This window comes from Colobus angolensis, unplaced genomic scaffold (assembly GCF_000951035.1).
Source record: "Colobus angolensis palliatus isolate OR3802 unplaced genomic scaffold, Cang.pa_1.0 Scaffold95, whole genome shotgun sequence".
Taxonomy (NCBI): Eukaryota; Metazoa; Chordata; class Mammalia; order Primates; family Cercopithecidae; genus Colobus; species Colobus angolensis.
In genome coordinates, this window is record NW_012123487.1 from 1412363 (window position 1) to 1438901 (window position 26539).

At 50.3% G+C, this 26539-nt stretch overlaps 3 protein-coding genes across 12 annotated transcripts in view; 2 read left to right on the top strand and 1 right to left on the bottom strand.

Moving 5' to 3' along the window:
- TUBA4A (tubulin, alpha 4a) overlaps window positions 1–12974 on the top strand; it is a 27607-nt gene extending 14633 nt beyond the window's left edge. The window contains exons 1-6 of one of the 7 annotated variants that reach the window (XM_011932215.1): window positions 1567–1576; window positions 7735–7750; window positions 9346–9393; window positions 11024–11246; window positions 11540–11688; window positions 11930–12974. In XM_011932215.1, the coding sequence (XP_011787605.1) occupies window positions 9391–9393; window positions 11024–11246; window positions 11540–11688; window positions 11930–12901 (1347 nt within the window). In that variant the 5' untranslated portion in view covers window positions 1567–1576; window positions 7735–7750; window positions 9346–9390 and the 3' untranslated portion in view covers window positions 12902–12974. The other 6 variants (XM_011932216.1, XM_011932214.1, XM_011932217.1 and 3 more) reach the window with 6 other exon arrangements.
- STK16 (serine/threonine kinase 16) lies at window positions 12916–17794 on the bottom strand. 2 transcript variants are annotated; one of them, XM_011932209.1, is made up of 8 exons: window positions 17728–17794; window positions 17160–17349; window positions 16369–16588; window positions 15999–16132; window positions 15710–15830; window positions 15491–15586; window positions 14942–15063; window positions 12916–14835 (listed from the first exon to the last, which is right to left on the bottom strand). In XM_011932209.1, the coding sequence occupies exons 2-8, from the start codon at window positions 17243–17245 to the stop codon at window positions 14697–14699; spliced, it is 918 nt and encodes a 305-aa protein (XP_011787599.1). In that variant the 5' UTR covers window positions 17246–17349; window positions 17728–17794; the 3' UTR covers window positions 12916–14696. The 2 variants fall into 2 exon arrangements, with proteins under 2 accessions (XP_011787599.1, XP_011787600.1); XM_011932210.1 differs by having other exon boundaries at window positions 17451–17771.
- Window positions 17772–26539, top strand: part of GLB1L (galactosidase, beta 1-like) — a 9665-nt gene continuing 897 nt past the window's right edge. The window contains exons 1-17 of one of the 3 annotated variants that reach the window (XM_011932208.1): window positions 17806–18021; window positions 19291–19454; window positions 19603–19732; window positions 19914–20080; window positions 20298–20448; window positions 20630–20690; window positions 23762–23856; window positions 23953–24127; window positions 24214–24272; window positions 24366–24487; window positions 24597–24637; window positions 24834–24952; window positions 25265–25339; window positions 25460–25549; window positions 25676–25789; window positions 26079–26210; window positions 26309–26524. In XM_011932208.1, coding sequence (XP_011787598.1) covers window positions 19661–19732; window positions 19914–20080; window positions 20298–20448; window positions 20630–20690; window positions 23762–23856; window positions 23953–24127; window positions 24214–24272; window positions 24366–24487; window positions 24597–24637; window positions 24834–24952; window positions 25265–25339; window positions 25460–25549; window positions 25676–25789; window positions 26079–26210; window positions 26309–26524 — 1689 coding nt within the window. In that variant the 5' untranslated portion in view covers window positions 17806–18021; window positions 19291–19454; window positions 19603–19660. Of the gene's footprint in view, window positions 18022–19290; window positions 19455–19590; window positions 19733–19913; window positions 20081–20297; window positions 20449–20629; window positions 20691–23761; window positions 23857–23952; window positions 24128–24213; window positions 24273–24365; window positions 24488–24596; window positions 24638–24833; window positions 24953–25264; window positions 25340–25459; window positions 25550–25675; window positions 25790–26078; window positions 26211–26308; window positions 26525–26539 lie in introns of all 3 variants that reach the window. The other 2 variants (XM_011932206.1, XM_011932207.1) reach the window with 2 other exon arrangements.

The following is a 26539-nucleotide window of genomic DNA, read 5'->3' on the forward strand; positions in this document are numbered from 1 at the left end:
AGAGATGGGGTTTCACCATGTTGGCCAAGCTGGTCTCAAACTCCTGACTTCAAGTGATCTGCCTGCCTCACCCTCCCAAAGTGCTGGGATTACAAGCATGAGCCACTGCACCTGGCCTATTATTGTTCTTAACCTGTTACTGTGCCTAATTTATAAATTAAACTTGGTCATAGGTATGCATGCATAGGAAAAAACAGTATATAAGGTTCAGTACTATCCGTAGTTTCAGGCATCCGCTGGGGGCCCTACAACATATCCTTGTAACTAAGGGGGGACTGTTGTACAATTCTCCAGTCCCTCTTCCAGATAGCAGCCAAAACCAGAACTAGGTCTGCCAGATTTAGCAAATAAAAGTATTTTATATAGCAACCCTATCCAGGAAGTAGTTGCTAATGTGAATTTTCAGCCACTGTGTTACATAGTGCAGTTGAAACGGGGGCTTTTTCAGAGCCCCTCTCATCCCAGTAAGCTAGGGAATGATCTCAAGTTGGTTAACTCTGGCTTTGGCTACAGACTGAAGATTAGAACTCTTCTGTCTCCCACCTGGAACAAAGAGGCCCAAAGAGGAGACCCAGCCACCCAACACATCGAAGATAAGAAAGCTCAGCCTTCTACTGGGTTGGCCCATGAAACCACGGACCTCAGGAATTATTGTCCAAATGGAGTGATCTGGGGCCCAGAGGGCCCACTGGGCTCAAAACTCTCTTGTGTAGCACTTAAACTTCTCCCAACTGGCCTTGGAAGTTGGACTCTCAGAGTCAGCCTAGGTATCACCAACCCCAAAAAGAAAACTATGCTAATGGCAGTCAGCTGCCTTACAAAAAGAAAAGTGAAAAGACTGAGTTTTGTGATCTTGGCTCACTGTAACCTCCTCCTCCTGGGTTCAAGCAATTCTCCTGCCTCAACCTCCCAAGTAGCTAGGACTATAGGCACGCACCAACACACCTTGCTAATTTTTGTGTTTTTAGTAGAGATGGGGTTTCACCATGTTCGCCAGGCTGGTCTCAAACTCCTGACCTCAGATGATCCACCTGCCTTGCCCTCCCAAAGTGTTGGGATTATAGGTGTGAGGCACTGTGCCCAGCCAAGACTGAGATTTTTAAAGCATTTTAATGTGTCTGGGTTAAAACATAAGAGGCCGTGAATACTCTTAAATTTCTTCAAAATTGAAAAGTTTATGCTTTTTTTTTGTGGGGGGGATGGAGTTTTGCTCTTGTTGCCCAGGCTGGAGTGCAATGGCGCTATCTCGGCTCACTGCAACCTCCGCCTCCCAGGTTCAAGTGATTCTCCTGTCTCAGCCTCCCAAGTAGCTGGGATTACAGGCGCATGCCACCATGCCTGGCTAATTTTTGTATTTTAGTAGAGACGGGGTTTTTATCATATTGATCAGGCTGGTCTCGAACTCCTGACCTCAGGTGGGATCTGCCCACCTCAGCCTCCCAAAGTTCTGGGGTTACATGTGTGAGCCACCATGCCTGGCAAGTTTATGCTCTTAAGAAGCTTACATTCTAGCCTGGGCAACATAGTGGGACTCTGCCTCTACAAAAAAAAAAAATTTTTTAATTAGCTGGGTGTGGTGGCACACGCCTGTGGCCGCAGCTACTTGGGAGGCTGAGGAGGGAGGCTCACTTGAGTGCAGGAGGTCAAGGTTGCAGTGAGACAGGATCATGTCACTTGCACTCCAGCCTGGGTGACACAGTAAGACCCTGTCTCAAAAATAAATAAAATGGAGCTTTCATTTTCATGGGGAAGGCAGACAATAAACAAACAAGAACATTCCAGATAGCAATAAGCATGTGAAGAAAACAAGGCAGGATAATGGGACAGAAAGATATGCAGGGGCTGCTATTTTAGACTGAACAGAGAAGAAGCCACTCTATAAGAAGGTGATATTTGTTTTTGTTTGTTTGTTTGTTTGTTTGTTTTTGAGACAGAGTCTCACTCAGTCGCCCAGGCTGGATGGAGTGCAGTGGCACGTTCTCGGCTCATTGCAACCTCTGCCTTCCGGGTTCACGCCATTCTGCTGCCTCAGCGTTCTGAGTAGCTGAGACTACAGGTGCCTGCTACCACGCCCGGCTAATTTTTTGTATTTTTAGTGGAGACGGGGTTTCACCGTGTTAACCAGGATGGTCTCGATCTGCTGACCTTGTGATCTGCCCGCCTCGGCCTCCCAAAGTGCTGGGATTACAGGCGTGAGCCACCGCGCCCGGCCAGAAGGTGATATTTGAACTGAGAGCTGAATGGTGAGGAGTCAGGGAGTCAAGATCCGGAAAACGGTGCTCTAGACAGACAGAATAAGCAAGTACAAACATTCATAGGTAGGAACCAGCCCACTGTGTCCAAAAACCCAGAGTGAGGAAGGGAGAGAGTTGCAAAAAATGAGATCATAAAGGTGAGGGGTCTTGGAAGGAGAATGGCTTTTATATAAGTGTAACGGGAGGGTTTGAAGCAAGCGTCATTGCCTAGCTTGTGTTTCAGAGAGATGACTGCAACTGCTGTGTGGAGACTGCATTAGAGTTTCAAGCCTAGAGGCAGGAAGCTAGTTCAGAGGCTTCTGGAGGCATCTAGGAATAACGGGATGGTAGCAGGGGGTGGTGAGAAGTAGCTGGGTTGGCAGTAAAGTGAAGGACATACTAGTGTAGGCGGTGGCAGAGCTTCTCAACAGCCTTGCCTGCCCCTGCCCCAGTTCTTCACTGGCAAGGTCCTGATTTTATTTGAGTATTCACCCTTGCACTTGCTCAAGGAAGACGGCTTTCCCCCAGACCTAGGGGTGTGTACAGGTTAGTCCAAACCATCCATGGCCATTTAACTCCCTCCCTCCAGTGACTGGTTTAGGCAAGAACCAGTGAGATAGAAGGGGGAAGTCTGCTAGGGCGCTTCAAGGAAAGGTTTTTCTCCCGATAAAAAGTGATGTGGGAGGAAGCCCCCCATTTCCTGCCTTAAGACAGAGTCATATAAGGACATGATACTTAGAGCTGCTGTATCTTGTGTTCCTGAGGGAAGATGTCACCCGCTCTTTGAGGATGACAGAGCAGAAAGTTAGAAACACTGGAGTTATTGGTAACATGACTGAATCAACCCTGGAAAGGCCCTATACTCAGATTTCTTGTGGAATAATAAATACCCTCATTGTTCAAGCCACTGATAAGTTAGGCTTTCCATTATTTGGAGCCAAAAAATTCTAACTTAAAAGAGGGAGAGGGGAGAGAGAGGAAAATGATCCTAAAATAAAGATTTTATCTATCTATTTATTTATTTATTTATTTATTTGAGACAAAGTCTCACTCTTCCCCCAGGCTGGAGTGTGATGGCGCGATCTCTGCTCACTGCAACCTCTGCCTCCTGGATTCAAGTGATTCTCCTGCCTCAGCCTCCTGAGTAGCTGGGACTACCGACACCTGCCACCACACCAGGCTAATTTCTGTATTTTTAGTAGAGATGGCATTTCACCATGTTGGCCAGGCTAGTCTCGAACTCCTGACCTCAGGTGATCCGCCCACCTCGGCCTCCCAAAGTGCTAGTATTACAGACATGAGCCACCGCACCTGGCCAATCCTAAGATTTTAACTCAAGTACTTGAGAGGAAGATGATCACTCAGACTGGGAAGCCTAGAACAGAAGCAGTTTTAGCAGGGAGTGGGGTGAGGGTAGAAAACAGTTCCATGTTGACTGTGTTATGTTTGAGTTGTCTAATGGGCTTTCAAGTGGAGATGTCAAGAAGATAATTAGTCATATGAATCTGAAGTTCAGAGGAGAGGTCAGAAATGGAGATATAAATTTGAGTCATCAGCATATATATGACATTCATTTCTTTTTATCCTATTCTTTCACTATTGTATGGGAGTGTATATACTCTAGTTCTATTCCTTTTTAAATAATTCCAAAAATGTTACAATAACTTTTTATTATGAATATTAAAAATATACCTAAAAGTAGAGATAATATAATAAAACCTCATATATTCATCACCAGGCTTCAACAATTGCTCCTTTGGAGAGAAAAATAAATGAAGGAAATAAGAGAACATGAGACTGGGTTATGGGGAACACCATTTAAAGTTAAACTATCAGAGGCCACCAAGAAGGAGGGGCCAGGACAAAAGCTAGGAGCCAGTGCCGTCATCGAAACCAAGAAAAAAGAATTTCAAGAAGGAAAGAAGAATCGACCACGTGAAATGCTGCTGTGAGTGGCTGAGAAAGATGAAGACGGAGATGTGTGGCCTTTGGATTTGGCAAGAGGCAGGCCACTAGAGACCTTGGCAAAAGCATCTCAGCAGGGCATGTGAGTCAAGTCTGCAGGGAGAGTATTGAGGGGTGAATTCATGGATATGTGATGAATAGGGCTACCCCTTTTGTAAAGACTGTGCTGTGAGAAGGAGGATGGCTGGGAGATGCTCCAGTCTGGAAAAACTGAAGGATGAACATCACTAAGGCTGCGGCTCTACCTCTCCCAGGTGGAGTCAGTGCAAACATTTTAAACTTTGAATACCTTGCTGCCGTGCTCCAAGATAAAGGTGAGATGCTGGGAAGGGGTCAGAAAAGATGGAGATGATAATGGGAAGGGAGAAGAGGGAGAGAGACTCAGAGGGAGAGTACACATATAGGTAGATGGGCTGAAAAGTAATTCAACAGGAGAGTGAATTAGAAAAGTAATTCAACATCTGGCAGCATTTGCTAGATTCTGTACATGTCCATGAATGTCTAAAAGTTTTTAATCTGGTAAAATGGACCATTACCTGCATACTCACCCAGAGTTTATGGCCCTAATTCTGGGGATCTGTATACATCCTGAGGACACACACACACATACTGAAATCCTGTCTGTACTAAAAATACAAAAATTAGCCGGGCATGGTGGTGCACACTTGTAATCCCAGCTACTCGGGAGGTTGAGGCAGGAGAATTGCTTGAACCTGGTAGGTGGAGGTTGCAGTGCACTGAGAGCTGAGATCACACTACTGCACTCCAGACTGGGTGACACAGAGAGACTCCACCTTAAAAAAAAAAAAAAAAAAGCCCAAAATGGGCCAGGTGTAGTGACTCATGCCTATCTCAGCAGTTTGGAAGGCTGAGACAGGAGAGAGCTTACAGCTAGAAGCTCTAGACCAGCTTGGGCGACACAGTAAGACCCCATATCTATAAAATATATACAGTGTGTGTGTGTGTGTGTGTGTATTTTTTTTTGAGACAGAGTTTCGCTCTTGTTGCCCAGGCTTCATGAAGTGCAATGGCACAATCTCGGCTCACTGCAACTTCTGCCTCCTGGGTTCAAGCGATTCTCCTGCTTCAGCCTCCTGAGTAGCTGGGATTACAGGCATGTGCCACCGCACCTAGCTAATTTTGTTTTTAGTAGAGACCGAGTTTCTCCATGTTCGCTAGGCTGGTCTTGAACTCCTGACCTCCAGTGATCTGCCTGCCTCAGCCTCCCAAAGTGTTGGGATTACAGGTGTGAGCCACCGCACCTGGCTGTATGTATATTTTTTTGAGAAAGAGTTTTACTCTGTTACCCAGGCTGGAGTGCAGTGGCTCCATCTCAGCTCACTGCAACCTCCACCTCCTGGTTTCAAGCAATTCTCCTGCCTCAGCCTCCTGAGTAGCTGGGAATTATAGGCTCCTACCACAATGCCTGCCTACTTTTGTATTTTTAGTAGAGACAGGGCTTTACCATGTTGGCCAGGCTAGCCTCGAACTCCTGACCTCAAGTGATCTTCCCACCTTGGCCTCCCAAAGTGCTGGGATTATAGGTGTGAGCTATTGAACCCAGCCATAATATCTATATCTATATCTATCTATCTATCTGTATATATATATATACACACACACACACATATATGTATATATATGTATATCTATAGCCGGGTGTGCTGGTGCCTGTCTGTAGTCCCAGCTACTAGGGAGGCTGAGGTGGGAAGATTGCTTGAGCCTAGGAATTTGAGAGCAACGTTGCAGTAAGCCATGATTGCACAGCAATCCAGCCTGGGCAAGAGAGCAAGATCCGGTCTCAAAAAAAAAAAAAAAAAAAAAGAGTCTTACAGAACTAAAATTAAGGTGTTGGCTGGGTTGCCTTCCTTCTGAAAATTCTAGGGGAGAATCTATTCCTTGACTTTTCCATCTTCTACAAGCTGCCCATATTCTTTTACTCATGGCCCCTATCCCTCTTGAAAGCCAACAATCACATCATTCTGACCTCTACTTACTTTTGACCTCTTCTTTATTTTTTAATTTTAATTTTTTGGTAGAGACAGGGTCTCACCATGTTGCCCAAGCTGGTCTCAAACTGCTAACCTCAAGTGATCCTCCCACCTCAGCCTCCTAAAGTGTTGGGATTACTGGCATGAGCCACCACACCACACCTCTTCTTCTTTGACTCTGACCCTTCTGCCTCCCTCTTTCATTTATAAGGACCCTTGAGATTACACTGGGCCCAGCTGGGATAATCCAGGATCATCTCCCTATCTCAAGATCTTTACCTTAATAACATCTTCAGAGTCTTTTGCCATGTAAGGTAACAGTCACAGGTCCTGGAGATTAGGATGTGGATATCTTTGTGGGGGGGATGGGGGGGTGTTCTTCTGCCTACCATCTCTGAAGTGAAACAATTCTTCTGACACACATTTAGCAAATGCTGACCAGATGTGCTAAGCACTATGGTAGGCGCTAGAAACAAAGATGAATAAGACACAGTCCTTACTTACAATAGTTTGCTATCTATAATAGCAAGATGGACATGTACACAAATAACTACAGCATGATGTGCTATATGCACCAAAATAAATGTCACAGCTACTTACACAGTGCCTTGATGTGAATAGGTACATCTCTAAATTCATCTGATACAATCTGAAGTTGTTATCCCAGTTTTCCAAATGAGGAATCTGCACCTGAAGGTCAAAGAGGTTTAGGGTTTTTCCTAAGATAGCTCAAGTCTCTTACTACATTCATTCTGCTAGGATAGGAGAGCACAAGGAAAAAGAGGTCCAGGGAAGGTCTGCAACCTACTGCCATGTGTCCTGTAGTCACCACGGCCCCTTCCTTTGTAGAGACCATGACCTTATTCCCCAAAGCAGCCTCATTATATGCCCCTGTCAGTTTTCTTGTTATGAATGAGTCTTGTTCTCCCAACCAGAAGGCAAGTCTACTGGGAAGAGAGACCTTGTCATATTTCACTATATTCCTTTCCATGCCTTGCCTATTTTGTTGATAGAGAGTTGCCATCACAAGTTCTTTCATGGTATTGTGTTGTGTTGTCAGGTGATGGGGGAGGGTCGGGTGAATCCTTTCCAAGCGATGTAGAGCCGGGAAGACAGGTTTCTTAAGATCTGCAAACCAGCAGCACCTGGGGCACTGCCAGATGACTTTCCCCAGTAAAGGGAGACAATTAGAAAATGCGAGGCAGGCCAGGGATGGTTGCTCAGGCCTGTAATCCCAGCACTTTGGGAGGTTGAGGTGGGTGGATTGCTTGAGCTCAGGAGTTCGAGACAAATCTGGACAATATGGCGAGATTTTTGTCTCTACTAAAAATTAAAAAAATAAGGCTGGGCGTGGTGGCTCACACCTGTAATCCCAGCACTTTGGGAGGCCAAAGCGGGCGGACCATCTAAGGTCGGGAGTTGGAGACTAGCCTGACCAATATGGTGAAACCCTGTCTCTACTAAAAATACAAAAATCAGCCAGGCATGGTGGTGCATGCCAGTAATCCCAGCCACTCAGGAGGTTGAGGCAGGAGAATCGCTAGAATCCGGGAGGCGGGTGTTGCGGTGAGCCAAGATCATGCCATTGCACTCCAGCCTGGGCAACAAGAGTGCAATTCCATTTCAATAATAATAATAATAATAATAATAAGCTGGGCATGGTGGTGCACGCCTGTGGTCCCAGCTACCAAGGAGGCTGAGGTGGAAGGATGTGGTAGAAGGATGGCTTTGAGCCCGAAGATGGAGGTTGCAATGAGCTGAGGTTGCACCACTGCACTCTAGCCTGGGTGACACAGCAAGACACGGACCAAAAAAAAAAAAAAAAGAAGAGAGAGCGGGAAAGCAGAAGTAGCTTGAAAAGATAGGGTGGGAAGAATGGAATTGGATGTGGTAGAAGGATGGCTTTGAGCCCGAAGATGGAGGTTGCAATGAGCTGAGGTTGCACCACTGCACTCTAGCCTGGGTGACACAGCAAGACACGGACCAAAAAAAAAAAAAAGAGAGAGAGAGAGCGGGAAAGCAGGAGTAGCTTGAAAAGATAGGGTGGGAAGAATGGAATTAAATGTAGAAAGAAGGGCTTCTGCGGAGACCTGGGGCAGAGTGCTGAGACCATTAACGGGTTGCAGATCCTGCTCTTGGCTTAGAGACAGAAGAGACTGCGAAAGAATCATCCAAGATATGAGAATCTCGATTTTCTTCTTTTCTCCTCAGAGTCAACAGATGTTTTGATAGCTTACAACAATGTTTCCACTATGACATCACTGCCTCCTTTTCACCCACGAAAATGTCAAGGACTCAGTGAGGTTAAGTCACTTGCCCAAGGTCACACAGGGTAGCCTGGAAGAGAATCCAGGTCCTGAGGTCTCCAGGTCAGCACTCCCACAGTTCTGGCAGCAGGAGAGCGGGAGAGCAGGAGATGTCTCCCGCAGCGAAGGCATCATAGTGACGGCGCTGATGACGGGGCCACTGACCCGCGAGCCGCCGGCAAGCCGCGGCAGATTCCGGGGTCGGCCCAGGCAGACAGGCTGCAGGGCTCGACTCTGCGGGAGGGCCTAAGGCATCGGCACTCTGGGGCTCAGACTGTGCAGTTCTGGGTCCTCGGCCGCCCACAGGCGTCGGCGAAAGCCTGCCGCCCCGGCCGGGGACCAGGAAGCGTCAGGCAGCTGGCAAGGGCTCCCCGGGGACGCGCCACAGCCTCACAGCCGGCCCGAGTCTCCTGGGAGGCGGGGCTGGAAGGGTATCGGTGAAGGCCAGTTGCGGCCGCTTGGGAAGGACAGCCTCCCCTGCTCCCGACCTAAGTCGGAACATCTGGATGACCGGTGCCTCCAGGAGGCAGGTGCAGGTGAGACTCGCCCTGCCATAGCACCCTGCGTCTCCGCGGAGACCCTAGGGAGCCCAGCGTGTCGGCTTAAAACGAGGAAAGAATGGTTAAAGCCGGAGTCGCGACGCTTAATCCCAGCCCGACAGGTGAGGAACCAGTGCGCAGCTTGGGGAGGGTACGCGGCCAGGCTCCTCCCCTCGGGGAGGCCTCTTACCCCTCCTGGGAGGCGTGGCCTGCGGGCCGCCCAGCCTCTAGTGGGCGAGCGGGGAACGTGGGCCCCGCCTCCCGCCTATAAGGGCGGTGCGGCACTGCAGCTAGCGCAGTTCTCACTGAGACCCGTCACCCCGACTCAACGTGAGACGCACCGCCCGGACTCACCATGGTGAGTGCGGCCCCGCCGGGGTCGCGCCCGTCCCCTAATTGCCCCTCTCCTTTGGGGAACTTTCCTTCCAGGCATGCTCGGGGACCTCCACCAGGCGTTCCGGGTCTCCAGGAGGTGCGAGGGTTTTGCATCCTCCCTCCCCAACCCCCTCCTGGTGACTTTGGCCGAGCCGTGTAGTTCACCTTCGGTGGCTGGGTTTGGGGCTTGGGGTGGAGTGCGACTCTTCAGTAACAGAGAGGAACCCTTCTGGCACTCTGCTCCTGCCTTACCGAGCATTTGTGTCCCGACTCTGTGTGAGAGTCACGCGTGCCCGCGCCCCGTCCTTTCCGCGGGCGAAAGAAGACGCGCTTGGCTGCCCTGTTGCATCCCCAGTCCCCGGTCCCCAGCACTGACCCAGCACGTGCTTGGCGCTAGAAGGTGGAAGGGGGTCAGGTTACCTGGTGCCACATCCCCCTTTCCTCTGTGTATGCATTCCAACTATCCACAGAATCACCCCCCCACTCGTGACTCAGCACCCTGCTTCTGAGCTGAGAGGGGTGGTGGGAACGGTGTTCGGCCTCCTGAAGCGAGCTGGCCCTCTCCAGCCGGAGCCCGGGTGCGCGGATGGGCAGAGACAGCTGGCGCTGAGCACTGCGCGGGCCGAGGCCAGGTTGGGGGGGAGGGGGAAGAGGTGCATGTAGGGGGTGGTATTTATAGCCCAGGAGCGGGGGCCGAAACCCAATCCCCGCTTTGGGCCGGGAAATAACTGGAAAGACTCCACAGGGAGAGCGGATGTAGGGCTGGGCTGCAGGATGGCGCCCACCCTGCCCGGGACAAGGCGGGTTACCTCTGGGGCCTAACCGCAGGTTCCACTTCCTTTTCTGGGTATTTGGAAACCGTCACCCCGCCATTTCGGTGTGGGAAGGGCGCGCGGGCCCTGCTGGGCTTTAGTGCTTTAGGGGTTAATTTGGGGCTGACAGGGACGGAGCCTAAGGCAGTGAGTGTCCCAGTACCCTCAAACCTTATTGCTGGCCCCTGCTGTCTGAGCTTACAAGCATTACCGTCGCTATTTCCGTGCGGGCTGACACGGGAGATGAAAGTGGTGAAGACACCCAGGGTGTGAGGGTGGAGGTGGGGAGAGGAGCCAGATGGGATTGATCCCCAGAGCCAGATAGGATTTAAAGGTGAGGGAGGAGGGCATCCTGATGGCGTGTGGTCAGTTGATGCCAGATTGGATGGTTGAGACACCTCTGCAGCTTACAGGAAAGAAAGAGGGAAAGGGTTCTATGAAGTCTAGCTGTTCATACTCAAAGCAAAGAATCAAGTGGGGAGGCCTCTAGCTGTAAACCCATACCTCTAGGAAACCTTCTTTTTTCATGTGGAGCCACAGTGCTCACTTGACAGATTCCCCACTGAGAAGTGGGCTAAGAAGTTGGCCTGCCCTGCTGGGTGCCTCCAGGTGGGGAGTCCTGTAACTGGGAGCCTGGGCAGGCTGCTAGCCTCTTCTCACCTCTGCCCAGCCCCAAGCCTCCACTCTTGCCAACTGAGTCATCCTAGCTGGTAGGTGATAGGGTGGAAGAGAGACTTGCGAGGTGAGGTGAGGACTTGTGGATGTGGGGCTAATGCTGTGTCCCCTCTCTCTATCCCTCAGCGTGAATGCATCTCAGTCCACGTGGGGCAGGCAGGTGTCCAGATGGGCAATGCCTGCTGGGAGCTCTATTGCTTGGAACATGGGATTCAGCCTGATGGGCAGATGCCCAGTGACAAGACCATTGGTGGAGGGGACGACTCCTTCACCACCTTCTTCTGTGAAACTGGTGCTGGAAAACACGTGCCACGGGCAGTTTTTGTGGATCTGGAGCCTACAGTCATTGGTGAGAGGAAGTGGGGACAAACTGAAGCGGGTGGAGCATGACTCAAAGCTTCTCCCTGGACAGAGAGGGTATTTAGACCAGGCATTCCTGGCCCTGAAAATTCCTAGCCGTATTTGAAGCTGCAGAAGGCAAGCTGATCTCAGACTGGCCTGGGCAGCCGGTCTGGGTTTCTCTCACACACTGGTATCTCAGGCTGGCAGAAGGATGAGTCCTTCTATGCATCTGGCCACAGCTACCACCCTGGGGGAGGAAGGTCCCTGCTGAGCATAGTTTTGTGGTTTTTGCCCTTCCAGATGAGATCCGAAATGGCCCATACCGACAGCTCTTCCACCCAGAGCAGCTCATCACTGGGAAAGAGGATGCTGCCAACAACTATGCCCGTGGTCACTATACCATTGGCAAGGAGATCATTGACCCAGTGCTGGATCGGATCCGGAAGCTGGTGAGAATTTGTCTTGGGAGGGAGGGAACTTTTGAGACTGTGCTAATGGTCAGGAGTATTTTTTTCAGATCCCTTTCAGGGGGTCATCTCTAACTGTACATGGTCTCAAATGTGGTGCTGCTATGGCATCCTCAGTATTTGCCCTGACTGCTGATGTATCTTGCGCTTTATGCAGCCGGGTGATAGAGTCCCTCAGGCCCCTCCCCTACCTAAACAGTTATTTCTCATTCTTGCCTTTCAGTCTGACCAGTGCACAGGACTTCAGGGCTTCCTGGTATTCCACAGCTTTGGTGGGGGCACTGGCTCTGGCTTCACCTCACTCCTGATGGAACGGCTCTCTGTTGACTATGGCAAGAAATCCAAGCTGGAATTCTCCATCTACCCAGCCCCCCAGGTGTCTACAGCCGTGGTCGAGCCCTACAACTCTATCCTGACCACCCACACCACCCTGGAGCACTCAGACTGTGCCTTCATGGTGGACAACGAAGCAATCTATGATATCTGCCGCCGCAACCTAGATATCGAGCGCCCAACCTACACCAACCTCAATCGCCTCATTAGCCAAATCGTCTCCTCCATCACAGCTTCTCTGCGCTTTGACGGGGCCCTCAATGTGGACCTGACAGAGTTCCAGACCAACCTGGTGCCCTACCCTCGCATCCACTTCCCCCTGGCCACCTATGCACCAGTTATCTCTGCAGAAAAGGCATACCACGAGCAGCTGTCGGTGGCAGAGATCACCAATGCCTGTTTTGAGCCTGCCAACCAGATGGTGAAGTGTGATCCCCGGCACGGCAAGTACATGGCCTGCTGCCTGCTGTACCGTGGAGATGTGGTGCCCAAGGATGTCAACGCTGCCATTGCCGCCATCAAGACCAAGCGCAGCATTCAGTTTGTGGACTGGTGCCCCACAGGCTTCAAGGTTGGTATCAACTACCAGCCTCCCACTGTGGTGCCTGGGGGTGACCTGGCCAAGGTGCAGCGTGCCGTGTGCATGCTGAGCAACACGACAGCCATCGCTGAGGCCTGGGCCCGCCTGGACCACAAGTTCGACCTGATGTATGCCAAGAGGGCATTTGTGCACTGGTACGTGGGTGAGGGCATGGAGGAGGGTGAGTTCTCCGAGGCCCGTGAGGATATGGCTGCCCTGGAGAAGGATTACGAGGAGGTGGGCATCGACTCCTATGAGGACGAGGATGAGGGAGAAGAATAAACCAGCTGCCTGGAGCCTGTTCACTATGTTTATTGCAAAATCCTTTCGAAATAAACAGTTTCCTTGCACGGTTTCTTGTCCCCTCTGAGTGCTTGAGCTTCTGCTGCCTTCCCCTTCATGCTGCTGCTGCTATCACTGTTTGCTGTTCATGACCCTTATCCCTTCCATCGCTGAACGTGAGACCTGCAAAGGGGTCCTTGCCAGGCCCAGGAAGCATAACCCCAGGGACTTTAAACCAAAGCCCTAGGGGTATTCAGTATAGGGAGGAAATAAGGACCAAATCCAGGTACAAACTGTTGAAGGATGAGTCTTCAGTTCCTTTCCGAGTAGGAGTTTAATCCAGTGGTTTCTGTCTTTGAAAGTTAGACTGCTACCCTGTTCTTCCTGCTGCCTCTACATTTACCAACTCTGGAAGCAAGGCTCGGCCCAGACTCCTCTGTGCATTATGAGGGTTTGGGAGTGGGGCTGGGCTGGCCCAGAGTTCCTGGGCATGGAGCCACATCATAAGCTTGGGGGATGGGAGAGAACACAGGCGATCTCCTAGAGTTGTTTGTGCCACTGCACCTCTGAGCAGCTTTGCATAGCTTCCTGTCTTGCTGCTTTGCTGGAGCTGGGGCTGTGCCATTAAAAGTCAGGTCATCTCCCCTCTGTTTGTGATTTCTTTCTGGCCTCAGCCTCCGTGCTAGCTGGTGGGAGACTCCTGCTAGGGCCCTGGGGAAAGCTTCAACTTTGCTAACAGGAGCCCCAGGCCCCATGCTGATGTCAGCCTGTGGGGTGGACATGGTTGGGGGGAGGAGGCTTGGATCACAAAAAAGCAGGAGATGCCAACCCTGCCCTTGCCTTTCTTCCCTGGTGTTTCAGGGAACAGTGCCCTTCCCTAGGGAACAGGTTTGAAGCCCAGCTAAGACAGGGCCCCTGTTTACTCAGCAGAGTAGGCAGGAAGTGGCAGCTGGATACTGCCACACCACACTGCCTCATTAATCATTAACCATGTATGAGCTTGAACGATCAGGGAGACATGGGCCAAAAACAGCTGCTGCTGCCACCTCCACTCCCCTTGCCCTTAGGCTGAGGATGGGAGACCTGTAATCTCCCTGCACCAAAGCTTCCTCAGGTGTCTCCACCCAGAGGCCCTTGCCTGGCAAACCGGCTGGGCCGCTCTGACTAAGCTACTCACCCCAGGAGTGAAGGAAGGAAAGAACTAGTTGAGTGCTTTTAGGGGGCCCTGGTTCTTGACACAGGCAAATGCCAGCTTGAGCCCAAGCAGCTTTTAGTTTTGATCTAAGACGAGCTAGAACTGTCCATGGCTAACCAACCTCCTGTGGAATGAAGTCACACCATTGCTGACTCTGCAGCAGTCCTCCTCCTTCCCAGGCAGTTCTCCTGGAAATGGCAACTAGACTTTGGGCCCCTTGTACCTCTTCTCTCACTCTAGGAACACTGAGACTAAGATCCACACCAATCTGCTTCCACTTTATTCTTGTTTATACATTCTCCTGCTCCCAGATTTGGAGGCAGAACACTATGTGAGCTCAACAGTCCTGCTCAGAGCCATGTTCCGTATCCCACCATTTCCCTTTTCTCAACCCCCACCCACTCCCACTCAGTAAGGCCCCTTGCCCAGGTTTTGCTCCTGGAAGAAAGCAGAAGAGCAGATGCAGGACTAAGATGATTGTCCTGACCCCACTACCCCCAAGTGTAAGAGCAGTCCTGGATGGAATGGGTAGAGATTCCAGTGAGGGATGGGAACCTCTTTCCGAGGCACGAGGGGACATCTTCTCAACCTGCTGCTTTTTCAGATTTGGGTAGTATGCTGGCCAGGAGCTGGGGGCTGCAGCGCCTCCAGCTGACTGAGGAGGAGAGGAATGTGAGGACGCTGATGTGGGTCCACGGTCATCATAGAGGCCAGGAGCTGCCGCAATGCTGAAGAATGCCTGTGAAGGGAGGAGTACAGGGTGACTGGATGACACCTATCTGTCAACTCAGCTAATACCAGGGGAGAGTCTGAAATACTTGATGCCCCATTCGTTGCTTGCTCACCTGGGGCTTTGTGGGATGCTGAGTTGGTTCTGCACAGCAAGGGCCACACTGTCACCCTTTTGGAACACCATGTCATAAGGGCCTTCTCCAAACATCATGGCATATAGCACACAGCCTAGGGACTGAGCATAACTTGGTTAGTCCCTAGAAGGGGACCAATGGAGATGACATCGCTCCCCTTACTTCTGTGGTAAAAGACTACATAAGCTAAAAAGAATAAGCTGATCTCAACCACATGGCACCACCAGGGCACAAAGAAACTGCCAGTCGGTTGGAGGCCTCTGCAGCCTCTGCGTAGCTTAGCCCCTGCTTAGCCAGTGCCTTCAGTACTGACACTGAGCTGTACTCACCTTGTTCGGGGCAGGGATTATACCACATCCGGCGCAACTGGGTACAGTATCAGTGACAGTTCCCAGGAAGGAAGTTGAAGTGGATGGGGACATACTGTGGTTCCTGGGGCCCCATGCAACAGAAACCAATGACCTACTCTACTCCATAGCAGGTACAGAGCCACAGCCCTCCCTACCCAGATACCTATATGCTCCTTACCCAGACATCAGTCCGCTCATCGATGACACAGTGACTCTGCACAGAGAAGAGCTCTGGGGCTCGGTAGGAGATGGTGCACCGCTGGGCTGCCCAGTCCTGGAACAGTGATCCCAGAGCTCAAAAGTGGGGCACTCGTCATGGTCATGTGACCAAACTGGGGCATGCACAAGGGGTGGGAATGGGGAACAGGTGAGAAAAGGAACCTGGAGATTCTTTTACCTGCAGAGTCAAAGCCTGGCGGGAGCCCTCCACATTGATGCATGCTTGATTCATAGAACCCAAGTCCATTAAAACTGGTTGCCCCTCATCTCCGAGCAATATATTGGTGGGCTTCAAGTCCCTGTAGGGAAGTAGAAGTGACCTACGAGCATCTCTGGACAGGAAGGCTGGAATCCCAGCAAGCAAAAGAATCATATAGGCTGTTTCTTGGGAGAACAGAGACCTCCCATTTCTCTTGGTAAGGCTCTTCCTCTGGGCCCCAGCAAGCACACAGGGTCCTCCCACTGACCTGTGGGCATAACCCTTGGCATGAATGGCCTCAAGGCCTCTGCAGATCCCCAGCAGCAGCCAAAGGATTTGATCCTCGGTCAAGAAGTTGCCTTTGTCCTTCAGCCTTTCTATCTCATTCCACAGCGTACCTCTCTGCAACACAAGTTTCCCTACAGTTGGAGATGTTTTTGGAGCCTCTGCTCCTTAGGCCTGATCCCTTCCCTATGTCAAAGCCTATCAGCCCTTTCATGATACACACCTCAAACTCAAAATCTAAAGTGGCCAAACCCAGGACATGGTCTCTGCTTCCTAACATGCTGGACTGCTCACATAGCCCATGGGTAGGTGGCTCTGTTGCAACCCCCTCCATAACCGGGAGTCTTTCTGACCTTGAAGAACGGTAGCAGCAGCCAGGCTTCATGCTTAGCACCCCGCTCCCTCAGACAGTAAGCCACGAGGCGAAGGATGTTGGGGTGATTGAAGAGGCGATGCCTGTCGGCTTCTCGCTGGGCCTCCTCCCGGTCCTGCTGCTCGTGACACAGGATTCGCTTCAGGGCGTAGAAGTGTCCATCATGTAACCCTTCCACTAGGTCCACATAGCTGAACCCACTGTGGGCCAAAGGGGTCAATGAAGGGCCATGGTCATCTCCCACGCGGCTAAGACCTAGAGAAATTTCCTGGTGGGGAGTGGGGTGTCCTTCCCATTTAGCAGAAACCCTCCCAAGATGTGGCTCTAAGAGAAATCTGAAGAATATTACACTGTGAGCTCCTCAGGAGCAGAGATATAGAAATCTTTGAGGTCCTATGGTCATAACAGAGACCTCTGCACGTGACAGATGCTAAATAAATAATAGCCAACACTTATCAAGTACTTATGAACCACGCACTGGGTGAGACATTTTATACACATTATCTCATTTAATCCTCACAACTCCATCAGTGAGGGATGATAATCATCTCCATTAAGCATATGAAAAAAACATGGTTTATCAAGGTCACATGAGGTGGATTTAGCAGGCCTGGCTCCAGAATCCACCTTCTTGATACTGTGTAGCTAGGCTCTGTCAGGTGAGAGAAGATAGGGATAGGGATAAAACCCCTGTGCCCCAAGCACGTGCACACCGCTGTCCTTCAATGACCACAACCTTGAGGCCTAGTTAACCGACTTCCAAACACTCACCCCTCCCCCAGTTTCTGGATGAAGAGGTAGCGCTTATTGTCAATGATGACAGTTCCCCGAGAGCAGACACACAGCGCGTGGCCCATAATGTCTCAGTCATCCTCTTCAAGGACGGTCTGAGGCTACCGAAGAGCTCGTCCAGGGTGAGTGGGCTCTTCCAGGAGATGCGCTGGGGGCCCAGCGGATCATGCTGGAAAGAAAACAACGGCAGGGTCACACAGGTCCGGCACAATCTAGACGACCCATAAAGTACCGATGCGGAGAGCTCAGGCCCAGGTCTCTGGAACCTACACGATTGTCTAGAGAAAATGGGCCTTGCTCCTTCGCCAGCTTCAAGCGGGGTGGTCAGGGACCTTACGGCCTCAGGACACACAGCGGCTACCGGGCCACTTCCTCCAACCCCAGCCCACCTTTCGGCAGGCCCCGCTCCCACGCCCGTCGCGCCGCAAAGACAGAACACAGTGTAGTCTCAGAGGACGTGCGAAGCTCACGCCCACTCCTGGCAGGGCCCACCCCCGGCCTAGGAGCCCAGAGTCCGGAATGGGCCAGCCTGCACTCCCCGACTGACCTGGCTCGGGACAGAGCGAAGCGCCACCGACCGGAAGCAGTGCTGACATCATCAGTCCGCGGCGGCGTAACGGCCCGCGGTATCTTAGCAACCGCTGGGCATCTGGAGGATGTGGGGGCGCGGAGCTGAGAGGCCCAGGGCGAGCTATGTCTAGGGGTGGACGGGTCCCAGGACCCTGGTGAGGGTTCTCTACTTGGCCTTCAGTGGGGGTCAAGACGCAGGCACCTGCGCCAAAGGGGAGCAAAGCCGGGCTCGGCCCGAGGCCCCCAGGACCTCCATCTCCCAATGTTGGAGGTAGGAGGCTTCATACCTCCGGCGCTCTGGGGCAGAAAGCGACCACTACACTGCAGCCCGGAGGGGATTCCAGGGAGGGGCGGGTCTGGTGGCCTGGTCTCCTGATCCCGTACAGCCTTCCGGGCTCTGGCCTGTATCCCACTACCTCTAGTCTCAGTGGTTAAGAGCTCAGGCTTGTGAACCAGACTTTCAGTTTCTAAATTGAGTGTTAATAGCATACTAGGTGCGTAACCTCGGGCAAGCTACTTAACCTCTCGGATCCTTACTTTTGGTAGCTGTAAGATAGGTATAATAGTACCTAAGGTTAAGTAGCTTAACTGTGAGGCCAGACTGACTAGTTCAAACGCCAGCTCTGTTAACGTAGTTGTGTGACCTTGGACAGGCTACTTAATGTTTCCCTCCTTTCCTCTCCTCCTCTGTAAAACGGAAATGATAATTATCTACCTCATGGAGTTGTTTGAAGATTAAATGAGATGTACAGTGTTTAATACAATATCTGACACATAGCCTTCAGTACATGTCAATAAACAGTAATGATTATTACCCTGATCTTCACATCCCATTCTTGAGATTGCAAAGGCAAAAGGAAAAGAAATTCACAAATTTCCAAGCCTTGGCACAAAGCAGTTGTCCTTAACATCTGTTGCCGAGGCAGGCAGGGTAAGCTGGAGAGGGGTGCACTTCCAAAGAAGGTAGAATGGCCAGGAGGGAATTGCTGTTTTGCTGAAACAGTGCTCTCCAGGAAAGAGGTCCTTCTTGTGACCTGGTTCCTTCCTTCCACACCCCGGATCACCCTGAAGATTTTCCAACAGTTTCCCTCGATTCTGAACCTGTTTTAGCCCTTTGGTTCTGACATTCATTCATCCAGATTTAACCTACTATGTGCCAGACCCTGTGCTAGAAGCTGAGGATTTGAGATGAACAGGGCACTCCCTGTCTTCAGGGCCCCCAGTCGAGTAAAGCCATGCTTCTCAATTTCAAAGGTGCCTGGGATCACCTGGGAATCTTGTTAAAATACAAGTTGTGATTCTATAGGTCTGAGGTAGGATCTGAGGTTTTGCATTTCTTTTTTGTTTGTTTGTTTTTTTGAGACGGAGTCTCGCTCTGTTGCCCATGCTGGAGTGCAGTGGCAGGATCTCGGTTCACTGCAACCTCCGCCTTCCGGGTTCAAGCAATTCTCCTGCCTCAGCCCCCACCCCCACCCCCACCCTCGAGTAGCTGGGAATACAGGCGCGCGCCACCAGGCCCGGCTAAGTTTTGTATTTTTAGTAGAGAAAGGGTTTTGCCCTCTTGGCCAAGCTGGTCTTGAACTCCTGACCTCAAGTGATCCACCCGCCTCGGCCTCCCAAAGTTTTGGGATTACAGGCGTGAGCCATCGCGCCCAGCCACATTCTCCAGTTCTAACAAGCTCCCAGGTGACAGTGATGAAGCTGGTTCGTGAACTGCACTTTAACATGATGTAGAGGATTTTACAAACTAGTAGAGTAAGGGGGTGGCTGCAGGCTGGAGAGGAAGTCCAGGCTAACCGCCTGGCAACTTGAGGTGATCTCCGCCCCCTTGCTCGCTGAGGTTCCCTCCCAGGAATCCGACACGTGACGGTCTGTCCGCCGTCTCAGTCTAGAGGAGCGCTGTAAGCGCCATGGCTCCCAAGAAGCTGTCCTGCCTTCGCTCCCTGCTGCTGCCGCTCAGCCTGACGCTACTGCTGCCCCAGGTAAGATGAGGCGGCGAACCAGCCGGCCGGGTGCGGTGACGCGGGATCAGATCCAGCGGATGAGAGAAAGTCCAAAGTAACAACCAAACAACCCGCAGGGGTAGTTCCATCTCCTCCGCTCTTGACAGGCGCTGACCCTAGACCCAGGCCTCTGCTGAGCAGCGTCTCTTTCTCTTTGTAGGCAGACACTCGGTCGTTCGTAGTGGATCGGGATCATGACAGGTTTCTCCTAGACGGGGCCCCGTTCCGCTATGTATCGGGCAGCCTGCACTACTTTCGGGTACCGCGGGTGCTTTGGGCCGACCGGCTTTTGAAGATGCGATGGAGCGGCCTCAACGCCATACAGTTGTAAGAAGTGCTCGCAAGAGCCGTGCTACTCTTTCTACCGCCCCCTTAGAAAGGAGGTCGGGACAGGAAGACTGCCAGGACTCCTAGGCCAAGGATGGGAAAGAGCAGGCCAGGACCTCCTTCCAACTGCTTCCTGGAGATTCCCTGCAAGGCCTGAGCCCTTAGGCCTCCCTGGCGTCTCTCCACCTTGGGCCCTATTAACCTTTTCCTTTCTCAGTTATGTGCCCTGGAACTACCACGAGCCACAGCCTGGGGTCTATAACTTTAATGGCAGCCGGGACCTCATTACCTTTCTGAATGAGGCAGCTCTAGCGAACCTTTTGGTCATACTGAGACCAGGACCTTACATCTGTGCAGAGTGGGAGATGGTGAGTTAGCTGGAGAAGGGTTAGAACCAGTTATGCTTGTGCAGTTCCTAGACTATTCCCATCTGCCCACACCCTAGGGCCATCTCCAGCACTATACTCAATTCCTTCCCTTCCTACCTTCCCCACCACACCCCCAAAACAAAACCTACATGCTTCTTTGTTCTCTTTATGTTTGTCTCAGGGGGGTCTCCCATCCTGGTTGCTTCGAAAACCTGAAATTCATCTGAGAACCTCAGATCCAGGTGAGTTGAGACAAAAGATATAACACAGAGGCAAGTAAGTAAAAAGGGCCATTTGGGTGCCAAAAGCAGAAGACACCATTCCCAAATTGGAGGTCATCATTCATTTACCAAGTGTTTCCGTCATACCCAGCAGGATGCTAGAAACTGGGGGACCAGACAGACCCCCATCCTTGTGCTGTAGAGCTTATAATATAGTGGAAGAAACTGATTTAAAAAAAAAAAAAATGGCTGGGGGCGGTGGCTCATGCCTGTAATCCCAGCACTTTCGGAGGCCAAGGCGAGTGGATGACCTGAGGTCAGGAGTTTGAGACCCACCTGGCCAACATGGCAAAATGCCATCTCTACTAAAAATACAAAAAATCGGCTGGGCGAGGTGGTGGGCGCCTGTAATCCCAGCTACTTGGGAGGCTGAGGCAGGAGAATCACTTGGGCCCAGGGATCGGAGGTTGCAGTGAGTCGAGATGGAGCAACTACACTCCACCCTGGGTGACAGATCGAAGAGACTTTGTCTCAAAAAAATAGAAAATCCTATCAGCTGTATCGTCACAAACATTAAATTTAAGTGCTTTTTATCACCCCCATTGCCTCCACTCTGGTCCAAAACATCTCTCTCAGCTGGCGTATTTTATAGCTTCCTAACTGGTTTCCCTTGTTTGCCCTCTCTCCCATACAATCTGTTCTCAGTAGAGCAGCCAATGTGATCCTGTTCAAATATAAGTTTAAAGATACATCTCAGATCTTGTCATTTCTCTGCTTAAACCTCTCCAGTAGATTCTCATCTCATTCTGAATATGAACCATAAATTCCTTAATGTGGTAGGTCCTATGCAATTGACCCCAGTCACCTCCTCGACATTATTGCTCTTCTCCCCCATGTTCACTCTGCTCCAGCCACAGTGGCTTCATTGCTGTTCTTCAAACCCACCAGGCCTTGGGCTTTGAGGCCTTTGCATGTGGTACTCCATCACAAGCTTCCTGCAGAAGTCACCTTGGGGAGGCCTTCCTGGTTTCTCTTTGCTCTCTCTATACATACATATATATGTATATATGTGTGTATATACATACACACACACACACACACATATATATAAATTTTTTATTTTTTTTGAGATAGAGTCTTGCTCTGTTGCCCAGAGTGCAGTCATGTGACCCTGGCTCTCTGCAATCTCCGACTGCCAGTTTCAAGTGATTCTTCTGCCTCAGCCTCCCGAGTAACTGGGATTGCAGGCACCTACTACCTTGCCCGACTAATTTTTTGTGTTTTTAGTAGAGACAGGTTTTCGCCATGTTGGCCAGGAGGGTCTCAAACTCCTGACTTCAGGTCATCCACCCCCACCTTGGCCTCCGAAAGTGCTGGAATTACAGGCATGAGCCACCACACCTGGCCACTCCCTCTATATTTTAGGCTCCCCATATACCACCATTTTTGTTTGTTTTGAGATGGAGTTTCGCTCTTGTTGCCCAGGATGGAGTGCAGTGGTGCAGTGTCAGCTCACTGCAACCTCTGCCTCCCGGGTTCAAGTGATTCTCCTCCTGAGTAGCTGGGATTACAGGCACACGCCACCACGCCCAGCTAATTTTTTTGTATTTTTAGTAGAGACAGGGTTTCACCATGTTGGCCAGGATGGCCTCAATCTGTTGACCTTGTGATCTGCCTGCCTCAGCCTCCCAAAGTGCTGGGATTACAGGCATGAGCCGCTGCGCCCAGCCTTACCACTGTATTTTATCCTCCTTCCTTGCTAGGGAATACAATATTTTATTTTATGTTTTATTATTTTATCTTTTTGAGATGGAGTCTTGCTTTGTCACCCAGGCTAGAGTGCGGTGGCATGAGGTAATCTCACAACAGCCTCTGCCTCCCAGATTTAAGCAATTCTCTTGTCTCAGCCTCCTGAGTGGCTGGGGCTACAGGTGCATGCCCACCATGCCCAGCCAACTTTTGTATTTTTAGTAGAGATGGCATTTTGCCATTTTGGCCAGGCTGGTCTCAAACTCCTGACCTCAGGTGATCCATCCACCTCAGCCTCCCAAAATACTGGGATTCCAGGCATAAGCCACCATGCCAGGCCATGTCTTTTTTTTTTTTTTTTTTTTTAAGAGACAGGGTTTCACCATGTTGTCCCACTGGTCTCAAACTCCTGGGCTCAAGTGATCCACCTGCCTCAGAGTCCCAGAGTGCTGGGATTGCAGGTGTGAGCCACCACTCTCAGCCAGGAATAGAATATTTTAAATTATTGTGTGCATGAAGCAAAGTTTGTGCACATTGAACCATCAGAAGTTAAAGGGTCAGATGTGGAATTTTCCAGTTGTAGTATCATGTTGATGCTCAAAATTTTCAAATTTTGGAGCATTTTAAATTTCAGATTAAGGGTACTCAACCTATATAATAATGTTTTAATTGCTTATTTAAATCACCTGCATTATCAGTTACATCATTCTACATTTCTGTGAATTCCCATACTTTGTACCAATCTCAGGTATAAGTTGATTACATAATAATAGCTCTAGGCTATGTATTTAACATTTTTCTTATGTTTATTTTTTGTGTAGATACCATTAAATTCACATAAGCATCTTACTTTTTTTTTTTTTTTGAGACAGAGTCTCACTCTGTCGCCCAGGCTGGAGTGCAATGGTGCAATCCCCGCTCACTGCAACCTCCACCTCCCGGGTTCAAGTGATTCTCCTGCCTCAGCCTCCAGAGTAGCCGGGATTACAGGTGCCTGCCACCACACCCGGCTAATTTTTTGTTGTATTTTTAGTAGAGACGGGGTTTCACTATGTTGGCCAGGCTGGTCTTGAACTCCTGATCTCGTGATCCGCCCGCCTCGGTCTCCCAAAGTGTTGGGATTACAGGCATGAGCAACCATGCCCAGCCTACATTTGTTTTTAAGAGACACTACTTTAAGGTTTCCTATGTTCAAGTTTCATTGACAGGCAAATATACAAGGTGCTTAGGGTTAGGAATTTCTTTTTTTTGGAATTTCTTGACAAGAGTCATTGCTTCCCATATTTAGTGGTGAGCAAGTGTGATGGTAGCCCCTAACGCAGAAGCTCTGCTCCTTCTTTTAGACTTCCTTGCCGCAGTAGACTCCTGGTTCAAGGTCTTGCTGCCCAAGATATATCCATGGCTTTACCACAATGGGGGCAACATCATTAGCATTCAGGTACAAAGGGGAAGTGACTGGGGCAGGGGAAAGAGGTACAAGGGATCCTTGACCTCAATCCCATAGCTGGGTTCCACTTTCCCTCCCCTCTGGCAGGTGGAGAATGAATACGGTAGCTACGGAGCCTGTGACTTCGGTTACATGAGGCACTTGGCTGGACTCTTCCGTGCACTACTAGGAGAAAAGATCTTGCTCTTCACCACAGATGGGCCTGAAGGACTCAAGTGTGGCTCCCTCCAGGGACTCTATACCACTGTAGATTTTGGCCCAGGTCTCAAGCAAGGGCTGGGAGTGGAGTCTGGGGAAGGGACACCTCTTCCACGATATTTACCTTTTTCTTTTGCCTCCTTTTCATAGCTGACAACATGACCAAAATCTTTACCCTGCTTCGGAAGTATGAACCCCATGGGCCATTGGTGAGGGGCCAGAGGGGAATCAGGGAATCAGGGATAGGAATGGGTCCAGCTTAGTTGCATCTCACTCACAGCTTCTTTCATTTCACACTCTAGGTAAACTCTGAGTACTACACAGGCTGGCTGGATTACTGGGGCCAGAATCACTCCACACGGTCTGTGTCAGCCGTAACCAAAGGACTAGAGAACATGCTCAAGTTGGGAGCCAGTGTGAACATGTAAGTAAAGACACTGGGGGCAATATGAATCTGTAGCTGGGAGTTGGGGATGAAAGTTAAGATTCAGTGAGTCAGCTTTTACCTGTTCCCCCACCCTCTCTCACTTCAGGTACATGTTCCATGGAGGTACCAACTTTGGATATTGGAATGGTGAGTCCAGATGGTCCCTGGGATGGAAGCAGGGAGGTAAGAAGGAATTAGAATCTAAGGGCCAGGTGGATTAGGATGTCTAGAAGCTGAATATGGCCACCACTGCCCCCTCTGATGGCAAAATTCTCTGCATGAAGCATGCTTAGTAGTGCCTGTCATCTGAAATACATGTTGAATTAAATTGGCTCAACTTCAGGTGCCGATAAGAAGGGACGCTTCCTTTCAATTACTACCAGCTATGACTATGATGCACCTATATCTGAAGCAGGGGACCCCACACCTAAGCTTTTTGCTCTTCGAGATGTCATCAGCAAGGTACCCTACCACTTCATTAAGCTCCAAAGGCTTTTATTAATTTGGAGGAAGGGAGTGCCCACATTGTAAAGGGATCCCATAAATTGGTGGTTATTGTCTGGGCCACAGAGCCCTCTGAGCATCGCACTGAGGCATTTCCCATTCACCCAAATGGAAATATGTGTGAAGACACACAGGTGTGCAAAATTACTGAGTCTCCATGACCCCTGAAGCTCTTCCCTAGGCCCCAGGTTAGGAACTTTGCCCTAGAGTCTTGGAATAGGTATTATTTTCTGTGGTTTTCCTATGGCTCCTGAGAGAATTTGGGCTCAGTTCCAGGAAGTTCCTTTGGGACCTTTACCTCCCCCCAGCCCCAAGATGATGCTTGGACCTTTGACTCTGCACCTGGTAAGTTCCTCCACATCTTTTCTCTAATACCACACCTATTTTTTCTAGCTAGCCTATTCTTTCTTGTCCTCTATCCAGAAACTTCCCTGATATTCTGATTCTTCTCCCTTATTATAATAGGTTGGGCATTTGCTGGCTTTCCTAGACTTGTTATGCCCTGGTGGGCCCATTCATTCAATCTTGCCAATGACCTTTGAGGCTGTCAAGCAGGTAAGGCATTAACCCACATCTGGTGGAGAAGACAACCTCCCTCAACAGCTATAGCCAAAAGTTCCTTGGCTATAGCCACAGTGTCCTATTTCTGTTTGTCTGAAGTACTCATTCTTCCATACCCAGGACCGTGGCTTCATGTTGTACCGAACCTATATGACCCATACCATTTTTGAACCAACACCATTCTGGGTGCCAAATAATGGAGTCCACGACCGTGCCTATGTGATGGTGGATGGGGTGAGAACCTAATTCCAGGCCGCAAGCCCCAAACTCCTCTCTTCCCCAGGAAGCATTAGCCTTAAGTTCCCCATATTTACACTTTTCCATCTGCCTGCTCTCATTTGCAGAGGGTTCCAGGGATAAGCTGGGATGAGGAAGAGTTTGATTAAGGATAGAGTTCTAGAATAGATGGGTGATAGATGGCTACATTCTCTCTGCCCTCCAAATAAGTATCCTAATGTGGTTTCCTATGCAGTGGCTAAGAGCTAATGCTGAGCCTTGCTCCTATCCTATCTCCTATCCACAGGTGTTCCAGGGTGTTTTGGAGCGAAATATGAGAGACAAACTACTTTTGACGGGGAAAGTGGGGTCCAAACTGGATATCTTGGTGGAGAATATGGGGAGGCTCAGTTTTGGGTCTAACAGCAGTGACTTCAAGGTGAGCTAGCTTTGCCCAGTTACATCCCAGGGCTTGATTAAGGATAGCTTGGCCTCAAAGCTTAGTGAATGATGACTTTTCATTTTCCTTCCCTACAGGGCCTGTTGGAGCCACCAATTCTGGGGCAAACAATCCTTACCCAGTGGATGATGTTCCCTCTGAAAATTGATAACCTTGTAAAGTGGTGGTTTCCCCTCCAGTTGCCAAAATGGCCGTATCCTCAAGCTCCTTCTGGCCCCACATTCTACTCCAAAACATTTCCAATTTTAGGCTCAGTTGGGGACACATTTCTACATCTACCTGGATGGACCAAGGTATTGCTAATGGTG

Coding starts and splice junctions, on each gene's coding strand:
- STK16 (XM_011932209.1), bottom strand. CDS start 17,245: ATGGGCCACGCGCTGTGTGTCTGCTCTCGGGGAACTGTCATCATTGAC. Junction 16,589..17,159: donor ATCCAGAAACTGGGGGAGGG/GTGAGTGTTTGG, acceptor TTTGGCCCACAG/TGGGTTCAGCTATGTGGACC. Junction 14,836..14,941: donor AGCATCCCACAAAGCCCCAG/GTGAGCAAGCAA, acceptor CTCCCTTCACAG/GCATTCTTCAGCATTGCGGC.